General features: G+C 36.7%; 1 protein-coding gene across 1 annotated transcript in view; it reads right to left on the minus strand.

The window, feature by feature from the left end:
• LOC135211293 (insulin-like receptor) overlaps nucleotides 1-6,134 on the minus strand; it is a 42,727-nt gene extending 36,593 nt beyond the window's left edge. Inside the window, 8 exon segments of the mRNA XM_064244611.1 lie at nucleotides 367-541; nucleotides 693-865; nucleotides 1,738-1,813; nucleotides 2,934-3,065; nucleotides 4,295-4,486; nucleotides 5,208-5,356; nucleotides 5,950-6,041; nucleotides 6,088-6,134. Of these exon segments, the coding sequence (XP_064100681.1) occupies nucleotides 367-541; nucleotides 693-865; nucleotides 1,738-1,813; nucleotides 2,934-3,065; nucleotides 4,295-4,486; nucleotides 5,208-5,356; nucleotides 5,950-6,041; nucleotides 6,088-6,134 (1,036 nt within the window).
• Nucleotides 6,135-11,190: the final 5,056 nt, after the last annotated feature.

Raw genomic sequence — 11,190 nt, forward strand, 5'->3', positions numbered from 1 at the left:
CTCCAAGAACAATGACTGAAGGTTACCAATGCCACAGATTGACTCGGATACAGACTTTTTAATGTCTACAACTACAAAAAACACTTCTGTATCTGTAAACAAGACAAAGCTAGTTATTCACTCAGTCCCAAAATAACCACTGTGGAGCAGCATTCCGCTAGTAACAGCATCTGAGCATCAACTCCTGGTGTCTTCTGCAAACATTCTCAACCTAACACTAACTCTTCCCACTCTCTTGTGTCCTCAGCCTAACCCTTCCCATTCTCTTCTCTCCTCAGCCTAACCCTTCTCTCCTCAGGCTTCAAAATACTTCTGTTATGCAACCGTCCAGGTATCATGCAAATGAAAAACAGACTCTAAACTCACCCCCGTTGCATTCCTTGCAGTACGGAACCTTTGTCTCTCCAAGATCAGGCTTTGTGTCGTTCTGGTAACCCAGTGGACACTTGCGGACGCATTCCTGCTCCCTGCCAGGCTGTGCGTGAAGGTACCCACCAATCTCGACGCACTTCGAACTGGTAACACACCTGTAACCTAAGTACTGAGTAACAAAATGAGCTGAGTAAATCTTTTAACTGAACACCCCATTAGGAGAAAGAGCTATCTATGTATGTAGCATTTTGGGGGTAACAGGACGACTCCTTTCCCCGGTTCTGTAACATGGTTTGTCTAATGAAGCCAGCGTTACTCACCTTGTAATAGTCAGTTCCGTGACACTTCTTCTTGCATTGATTCTCCTCCTGAAAGTGGCGACAGGCAGTGCAGGATAAAGTGTCATTTGGCTTCTTACAGCCACCAACACATTCCTCATGGCAGCACAAGTGGTTGTTCGCGCAACCACGATTCCCACATTTAGGGTCACACTCTGCAAGGAGTCCTTTTTTTTAAAACTCCTACACTCTTGAGGAAACTTTCACGCGAGCCATTAACTTCATATTCAACTAAAATTTTCAGTGAATATGAGTATTCATCAGCTAGTTATCCTTCAGATAATGTGGGTACAACCTTAATTTAAGGGTTTAGACATCCTATACCTTAAGGGTTAAAAGTTCTTGACTTTATCAAACTCTCTAGAGAAATTTACACTATATTTTACAAGTCAAAGATTGTTACTTGCACTTAAAATATACATTAAAAGTGCATCTTTTTAAAACTGGCGATCAATGAAGCATCAGTGTACAAATTTAATTTCTGAAGAGTATATTACTACGCAAAGTACGAAACTACATGAAAAAGCAGAACATTACAAGCCCCAATAAGGACAGCAGCCACGTATGGCAAAATAAATTTAAGAGGTTAAGAACAGAATTTACAATATGGGGCTAACAACCTCACATTTAATAATTTCATAAGGACGCCAATAATTTGCGAAATTTGTATGATTGGTACAGAGCAAAAACCACAGACATTGCTTATTGGAATCTAATGTTTTCGTCAACTAAACGAACTGTATACCAGCATGGAGTTTTACTCTGGAACATATTGATGATACGTGATGGTACACAACGATAAAAGAAAATGATTGTGAAAAGAGATAAAAGAAAAAGTGCATGCAAAAGAACACACTGGAATAAGTGTACATTACCGGCGTACACGATGGTATAGGCGTTAAGATAAAAAAAAAAGGGGGGGGGGGGACGACTACCAATAACCTCATATGCATGCAGAATGTTCGAGAAACTTGACTAACTTGACTGGTTTAATATCATTGTTTAGAACGGAGAGGGGGACACTTACTTGTTCGACAAATGGGTTCTGAACGACAGTGCTTGAGTTGGCAGTTTGTACAAGGGTCACATTCGTTCTTATTCCTCTGTGAGAAGGTCATTGTTCAATGAGAGATTAGATTACCTTAAAAAGGAAGAGGGGGGTTAGGAGCGTGTGCGCAACACAGCACACGCACATGTATACATACATACACACCCATTATATATATATATATATATATATATATATATATATATATATATATATATGTATATATTATATATATCATAGTAACTATATATACACAAAATATTATTATCATCATTATTATAAAGAAGTCGTGAGTCAAACCCGTGTAGAAATCATATTGAAATGTTGAAATGTAAGAGAGAGAGAGAGAGAGAGAGAGAGAGAGAGAGAGAGTGTACATTCAGCCGCAGTGACATATTCACAAAGGATGGTTGCTGACATAGTGACCTTTTAAGTTTGAGTCTTATAAAGATGGTATTTTAAAAGGGCCCTTTTTTCTTCCATCTCCTCATCAAAAAGACCCCTTTTCTTCTATCTCATCTAAAAAGACCCCTTTTCTTCTATCTCTATCTCATCTAAAAAGACCCTTTTTCTTCTAACTCATCTAAAAAGGCCCTTCTTCCTCCATCTCCTCATAAAAAAAAGCTTTTTTTCTTCCATCCTTTCAAAAAAGGCCCTTTTTCTTCCATCTCCTCATAAAAAGGACCCCTTTTCTTCAATCTCATTAAAAAAAAGCCCTTTTCTCTTCCATTCCCTTATAAAAAAAAAGACCTTTTTTCTTCCATCTCATCAAAAAAGGCCCTTTTTTCTTCCGGCTCATACAAAGGCCCTTTTTACTTCAATGTCAACAGCCATTTTCACTTCTTATGACAGCCATGTATCTTATTTACATTTACCAATACATTCTCTAAATAAACTACTTTATTCTTCCTCTTCTTCTTCTTCGTACGACCTTAATCCCATCTTCCTATGCTAGCACACAATTTAACGTGTGACTATTCTTGACTGGGAACACTGTGGGAACCAAGTGCCTCAAGTAACTGCACAAACCATGGGATATAACACACACAATTAATCCATCTAGTAGAGTACCCAACGTATATTGGAAACAAAGATTATCACCATAGGATTACTGGGATGATTGTCCATAGAAAATGTCATAATGAGGGAAGATGAATTAGGTAAAACGAACTCACTTTGAAAACGCTTTCTGTATAATTCTCCGTCGTGATCAAGGACCAGTCCGTGTCGACTGTGCAAAGATTCGCGTTGTTCTCTATCCAGACGTTGCCTCTTAAGATGCTGGTTAAGTTGGCTAGCCCTACACTCTAGAAAAAAGAAAGAAAAAAAAAACTCTTCAGAGAGGAAATGTTCTACTAAACACAACTATGCACTATGTAAAAAAAAAAAAAAACTCTTCTCTGATGTTCTCTTATACAGAACAACTACGACAACCTCTCAAATCTGTTATCATATGAATTAGATTTAACGTAAAACTTGTACAAAATCGTCTTTATGTATCTAGGAAACGGTCTACCACCAGCAGCTTTTAATAAACAGTTGTTTTCTCTGCTGAATATTTTGACACCACCTTGCATTACTGAACTCAGTGTAAGAGGGATTCTCGTGGGTCCCTTTCATGACTACAGACAGGACTAATAGATACGGAATCCTCTACAGATTAAATACGGAATCTTTTCAGAATAAATGAGGAATCCTTATCAGACAAATACATAGGGAATCCTTTTCAGATTAAATAAGGAGTATTTTTCCAGATGAGAACAGAATCCTATTCAGACAAATAAATAGGGAATCTTTTCAGATTAAATAAGGAACATTTTCAGATTAAATGAAGAACCCTTTCAGCCTTACAAATTGGGTATTCTTTTTTGAGTAAATAGGGAATCCTTTAGATTAAATAGAAAATAACTTTTATTAAATAGGGAATACTTTTCAGCTTCATCAATAAGGAATTCTTTTCAGATTAAATAACGAATCATTTTCAAATTAAAAATGGAATCCTTTCCAAACTAATAAATAAGGAATCCTTTCCAAATTAAATGAGAACTCCTTTTCAGATTAAATGAGCAACTATTTTCAGAATAAATAGGGAATACTCTTCAGACTAAATAAGCAACTATTTTCAGAATAAATAGGGAGTACTTTTCAGATTAAATAAGCAACCCTCTTCAGAATAAATATGGAATACTCTATAGATTAAATAAGTAACCCTTTTCAGAATAAATATGGAACATTCTTCAGATTGAATGAGCAACCCTTTTCAGAACAAATAGGGAATACTCTTCAGATTAAATAAGTAACCCTTTTCAGAATAAATATGGAACATTCTTCAGATTGAATGAGCAACCCTTTTCAGAATAAATAGGGAATACTCTTCAGGTTAAATAAGCAACCCTTTTCAGACAAATACATAGGGAACAATTTTCAGCTCAAATGAGGAATCCTATTCAGATTAAATTAGGAAAACCAGGTAAACGTACTATCAATTACAATGGTTAAATCCACAGCTGCTTTAAACTTGCGTAGACTTACTTACCCTCATGTGTGCTGCGTTCCAGATAATCAGGGCGTAGTCCCTGTGCCTCGTGAGTCCCCTGATGACTGCCAGGTTTGGGAAGAGCTGACCTAAAGACTGGAGGCCGTGCACGCGGAACACGAGCAGGAACCCGGTTATTTCGACCAGGTTCGGAAACGAGTAATTCGACCACTCGTCCGTCAGATCTTCGTCCTGTTTTGGACGAGATGGGAAGCGGAGTGAGGTTCATTGTTTAATAAGTAAAATTGAAGTTTGCGTCAGCGCATGAAAGTTAAGAGCATATTCCGGCATATCCGCATACATCAAGAAGTTTACAAATCCATCTACAAACATTAGAAAGGTTACAGTTCTGTCTCCAAACATCGGGAAGGTTAAATATCAATCTACAAACATTAGAAAGGTTACAGTTCTGTCTCCAAACATCGGGAAGGTTAAATATCAATCTACGAACATTAGGAAAGTTACCGTTCTGTCTCCAAACATCGGGAAGGTTAAATATCAATCTACGAACATTAGGAAAGTTACAGTTCTGTCTCCAAACATCGGGAAGGTTAAATATCAATCTACGAACATTAGGAAGGTTACAGTTCTGTCTCCAAACATCAGGAAGGTTAAATATCAATCTACGAACATCAGGAAGGTTGCAATACTATCTAAAGGTGCGTCCAGAGGGTCGAACAATGTACGAAGGACAAACATTGTTACCATATCATAGACGAAGCAGGATGATGTCATAAGCGTTGAAACGATGGGAGTAGATCTGGCAACAAACAGTGGTACCAGATGAGGTTGTATACCGTGACTGCTTTTACTATGCTCACAAGGCAAAGACCGGCAGACAATTGTTCATTTGTTAACACAGTTTGTCCGTCGGACATTGTTCGACCGTAAAAACCTCAGCAACTAGACTCACACTTTCGATGAGAATGATTTGTAAGTCCCCCTGAATCACTCTGCAGTTCTCTAGTTTTTTGATTGACGACACGCTGTTCACAATGCGTCTACTTCCGCAGATACTGCGAGATTCGTCAGGGTTCACGGCTGCTTCTGACTTTTTCGGGTCTATCAATGAATCAATGCACGTATATATGTATGTATGTATGTATGTATGTATGTATGTATGTATGTATGTTGTAGATGTATTGTATGTATACACATACACACACTATATATACATATATATATATATATATATATATATATTATATATATATATATATATATTTATATACAAGTATATTTGTACATTTAGAGGGAGAGAAAAAGTCAGTTTAAAGAATTCTTAAGAATTTCATCAAAAATAAGTTATAAAATAAATAATGAATACCTGCAAGTATGTTTTCATAGTTTAGAACAGATACAGCACACACACATAATATACATATATATATATATATATAGATATAATATTATATTGAATTATATATATATATGTATATGATATATATATATATATATATGTATATATTATATAAATATATACATTATATATATATATATAGATATATATATATATATATATATAGGTAATATATATAGATATATATATATATATATATATATATATATATATTAATTAATTAGTACTACACGAGGCAAGACTTAACATAAGCATTCACTCTAAGATAAAATGGAAGGTGCTAGGAACACTGAACCTGGGAGTGAATCGTGGGGCTTGAGAGATGCAGGGAACAAGGAACCACCTGGCCTTAAATTCCTGGACCTGAGCAATGCAGTTTCAAAGAACCTGGAAAGGAATCCTAAAGCATTAATTACTGGAAAGTCAAGGCAACTCAACTAGATAATCAGGCGATTGTTTATATAATTTCAGTAAAATCATATATATATATATATATATATATATATATATATATATATATATATTGTTACATAACTCCAGTAGCCAACTGTAATACTGTAATCACTCCACTAGGGTAATTTCGTTACTACCAACTATACCTGCCAGGGTGTCCTTCAATATGCCCGGTGGTTTAATTCGCTTTCCTGGGATATTTTCCATGATGCCGTCAATCCCAGATGTGAGGAGGAGAGAGAGCAACGTCCATATCCATAGGAGCAAGACATTTGCCGCCATCTTCGATCTGAAGCTTTGGTTGGCTATTTGGCATCCGTCTTGAATCCGTTCATTGTTCTCAAGACACTGTCTCTCCTGCTCGCTGGATTTGAGCTACCGCCTCCTAGTCCTGCTCACTGGATTCGAGCTACTGTCTCCTGCTCGCTTGATTTGTTACCGTCTTCTAGTCACTTGATTTGAGCTACCGTCTCCTGCTCATTTGATTCGAGGTACCGTCCCCTACTCACTTGATTTGAGCTACTGTCTCCTGCTCGTCTGATTAAAGCTACCGTCTCCTGCTCATTTGATTGGAGCTACAGTCTTTTGCTCGCCTGATTCGGTCTACTTTCTCCTCTTTGCTTGGTCTGAGCTACTGTCTCCTCCCCGCTTGATTCGTTGCTAATCTAATTTTGCAAAGACTCCTAACATTCCAACTAACAGTTCCTCTGTTCTTCCAGGTCAATAGATGCTAACTGTTCAAAGATTTCTAGTGTGCGCATTTTACCGAGTCAGTATTTGATACAATCTATGGCTGATGCGGTGGTAATGAGCGAGGAAACTTTGAACTATACATTTTGCCATTGATTGGAACACATTCGGTAATTATACCCAGTTTTGTGACACCCGCCACATCTGCAAAGAGATGATTATGAGGTGTTAACGTTGGATTCATACGTATATTTATACATATACATATATACAGGGTGTCCACAAAATCTCAGTACCATTCTGGTCAGTAAATAATTTTAATGGTACTGGGACTTTATGGACACCCTGCATAAGTAAACATATATGCACATATGCATAAATAATATCTATATATATATATATATATATATATGTATGTATGTATATAAATTATATTGCCAAGGTATATTAACTAACCTAACGTAAGCTATATTCTTTTATGTGTCCCAGCTGAACCTACTAAACATAATGGATTTTTTTTACATCTCCAAGATGTTTAATTTTCAGGACTTGTTTCTCGTTGAGAATTTCATTATTAAGTATTAAGAATTTACTATGGGAAGCTTTCAACTCTCTTAATGACCGCAAAATTATCACAATAATAATAATAATAATAATAATAATAAATAATAATAATAATAATAAAATAATAATGAAGTCAACGTCAAGATGTCATTATGGCTACAACGGCAAGGGAGCTAGTTTAAAAGTTATTAGTATGAAAGTACGAATACACAATTCGAGAGGACCCAGCCTAAGCGTGTAAAAGTTTACTGAAAAAAATATAGAAATAAATATGTTAATAAGCAAATGCATGTGCTCAGTAGTGAAACTTTCAGATTAAGAAGGGAAAGCCACGGATCTGAATCAAGTGAAGATGTCCACTCGTGAATTAAACACGCAACCAATGGGGGAATCTCTTGAATAAGAACACAACATACAATGATACTGACCTACTCTAAATGACAGCATTATTGTCATCTCCTGAGCCTAAGAAGCGTCACGCCTTTTACTTGATACATTTCTTAGTATTTACCTCCTGTTTATATTCTTATATAGACTGGGGATATGTTATCGATACCAATTCTTACATTGGTGCTACCAAGGTCTATGTATCTCTATAGAACTTGGTTGCTACTTGGTTATCTACGCGTCACCTCTGGGGTGCTAGTACTAAATATGGCCGAAGCTCAATGGGACGCCGTGATTACTACTGGGATTGAAGACATCGTTTATTAATATATAATTTTTCGACAACACAATATAGAAATGGTTGTATATAATACTTGGATCCCCGAGGGGCTAACAGTGATGCCGTTTTTTCTTCACAACATTGGCTTTTAGCAGTGTTACCATATGCAGTTCATCTGATTTTTTTACTTTATTTATGATTTAATGGTTAGAATGTGTATTTTCCCATGTAGGATTATTTTCGGTGATGTTAGAAAACTACACGTCAATAGCTTAATATAAAGTATTTTTGACGAAGAAAAATAAAGGATTTCAATAAAATTCATTTGTATAAATAAGCAGGTTATGCTTTATATCTTTATTTTCATAATAAAACATAAAAAGGCAAAGTGAGGAATTTTTTTCTTCAGTGCCGTGCCCTGTGGTCGGAAAAGCCACGGAGGGTTTCCAGATGTCACCAGAAAGCCACACTAATAGACGAAATTCCTCAAAACGGCAATCCTGACCGTGCTAGTACTAAACACGAGGTCAAATTGAGCTACCGCTGTGTTTAGTACTAGCACCTCGGAGGTGACGCGTAGATAACAAGCGTATATAGATAACTGTGCAAGTTCCGCGTTCACTAAAATCACCTCTCAAACGGAATAGCCCTCCCATCAGTAACCTATGAAATTTAAGTCGAAATGACCCCTTTAGTCTTCTGGTGAAATCAGTGACATACCGGGGAACAGAAAGGATTTAAAAAGAAATTAAATTCTCAAACTGAGAGCAGAATCGTATTATTATTATTATTATTATATCTATAGAAGTTGAGCCCTATTCATAATGGAACAATCCACTGACTTGAAATTCAAGCTTCCAAAGAATATAGCAACTTAAACGGCCTGGGATAACATACGATAAAAAAAATTAGCATTTAAAACTTGTTGGTCTCTCAATAGCGTCAAATAAATGTCACGTCCTGGGAGAGGTAACATCTCACTCTACACCACGCAAGACAAAATTAATCGGGCATATATATTAAATCGATAGTTTAACTTTCAAAATCCTAGATACGACCGTTTCATGACAAGCAGTAGGGCTATGCGAATTGCTTACTCTGCCTGAGCCTATAGTGCTCCTCCTACCGCCACCTGTCTCACGTGCTTAATAAACACCAAATTGAGGCAATTGTTATGAGAGGGTGGAAAGTAAGATGGAAGAAAGAGAATACGAACGAAGGTATAGTAAAGGGTATGTAAGGGGTTGCCGCTATAGGGGCCAAAGGGACGCTGCAAGAGCCCACTAAGTAACGCCTTCATTGCACCGCGTTTGATTTTAAATAAAAAAAAAGAAGTTCAAACACTTAATCAACGTACTTACGGTTAGCTTGAAAAACTAAACTATGTTAATATATAGGCCTAAACGTTGCTGACTACGAGACTGAATTCAGCTGTCATGAAAACTTGATGGAACATCTTCCGATTTTGGCTAAAATCAATTTATTTTAGCCCTTAATTACGTAAGTGTTAATTGTAGCTTACTGGTATGGCTGAGATGTTAGGCAAGTTGGTAGACCGAATGTATTTCAGCTCATTTACATGTCTTTAATTCGTGTATGAAATTTATTAGATAAATGAATATATATACTGTCATTGTAAATACTGGAAATAAACATAAAAGAATAAATTAGGAATCAGAAGGCACAATTATCGTATCTAGAGAGAGAGAGAGAGAGAGAGAGAGAGAGAGAGAGAGAGAGAGAGAGAGAGAGAGAGCATGTATGAAATTTACTGAGGGTATATAACAAAGTTAATAGAATATATTGCTATTGTAAATACTAAATATGAACATCAATTAATAAGAGAGAGAGAGAGAGAGAAAGAGAGAGAGAGAGAGAATTTTTCTGTGCCGTCAAGACGAGCATAATCCAAAAGACTAAAAACATGAACATACAGACGGACAGAAACCTCGTGGCCATGATAAGTAAGACTTTTAAGTCTAAGTCGTTATTCAGATCAGCACGCTTTCCCAACACCACACTACAACGCCATTACAAGAAAATACAAAAGGAATCCCGCCATATTTTGTTAAACTGGACGAACGTGTCTGTGAATAGAGTCATTAAGATAGGAATCAGCATGAGTGTCCTCTGGACTTACACACCTCCATCAGGAGAAGCTAGACTCAAAGTCCTAGGTAACCTCTGAAGTCTAAAGGTTTCAATTGCAGTCAGTTTAGCGGGGTTATGGTCAATTAGGCCTGTAAGGCTTTCGGGTTTTTCAAAATGACAGCCAAACTAGACGTACGGGATCATTCCCTCCCTCAGGTAAATCATGCAGCTATTCCGTGTTCCCCTTAAAAAAATGACTGGATATTGGAACTGCAATATAAAATGTAGGCTAAGGCCAAACGCTGGGATCTATGAAATCACTCAAAACGGAAAGTGCAATTGTTTAGTTCTTAGTTCACGCACCAAGATTCAAAATGGAGGAAGTTGACTTCAGAGTGAAACTAGACGCTGAACAACTTGATACTGATTAAAACTAGAAGGAAAAATGTCGAGTAATGAAGAAGGAAATGAATTTCAAAAAGAGGGTGATCTTGATAATGAACAGGTCTCCAAAAATCGGCAGAGAATCTCTCAGGATACCGAATTTTAATGCAATGAAGTAAAGAGATAGGCAGGATGTTATTGTTCTAAAATGTGAATCTGTTGCTAAGAATGACACCTACGATAAAACTTTTGAGAAGTTTCTTGCTTGTAGTTAAGCACAACGTTGAAAAATTCTACATTAAGAGTATCTTACGTCTTGGGACTACAACAATCATACTTTGTGCTTTTAAGTTTTTTTTTTTCCAGATTTGCTGAATCTCAGTGAATAGATTCAGCATCTCCTGTCTACACTCAGGAGAGGGGATTTTGAATGTCTCATGAAGTTTAGGCTGTCAAGCCAAACGCTGGAGCACTTTTGTCCTTTTAGTGACTGGACAACATTATATAAGAGATCCAAAAAATAAAGGTGTAGTACAAGGTCCTAAAATTGGAACTGGAAATGAAAGAAACCACCACAGTTGCACTACGAAGCAATGGTTATAGAGAAGTTTAACAGCAAGATTGAAGAAAAGAAGCCGCTCATGGAGGTAAAGTAAATGGCTAAAAAGAGGTGTAGCCAAGGGCCAA

Source organism: Macrobrachium nipponense, chromosome 4, assembly GCF_015104395.2.
Source record: "Macrobrachium nipponense isolate FS-2020 chromosome 4, ASM1510439v2, whole genome shotgun sequence".
Lineage (NCBI taxonomy): Eukaryota > Metazoa > Arthropoda > Malacostraca > Decapoda > Palaemonidae > Macrobrachium > Macrobrachium nipponense.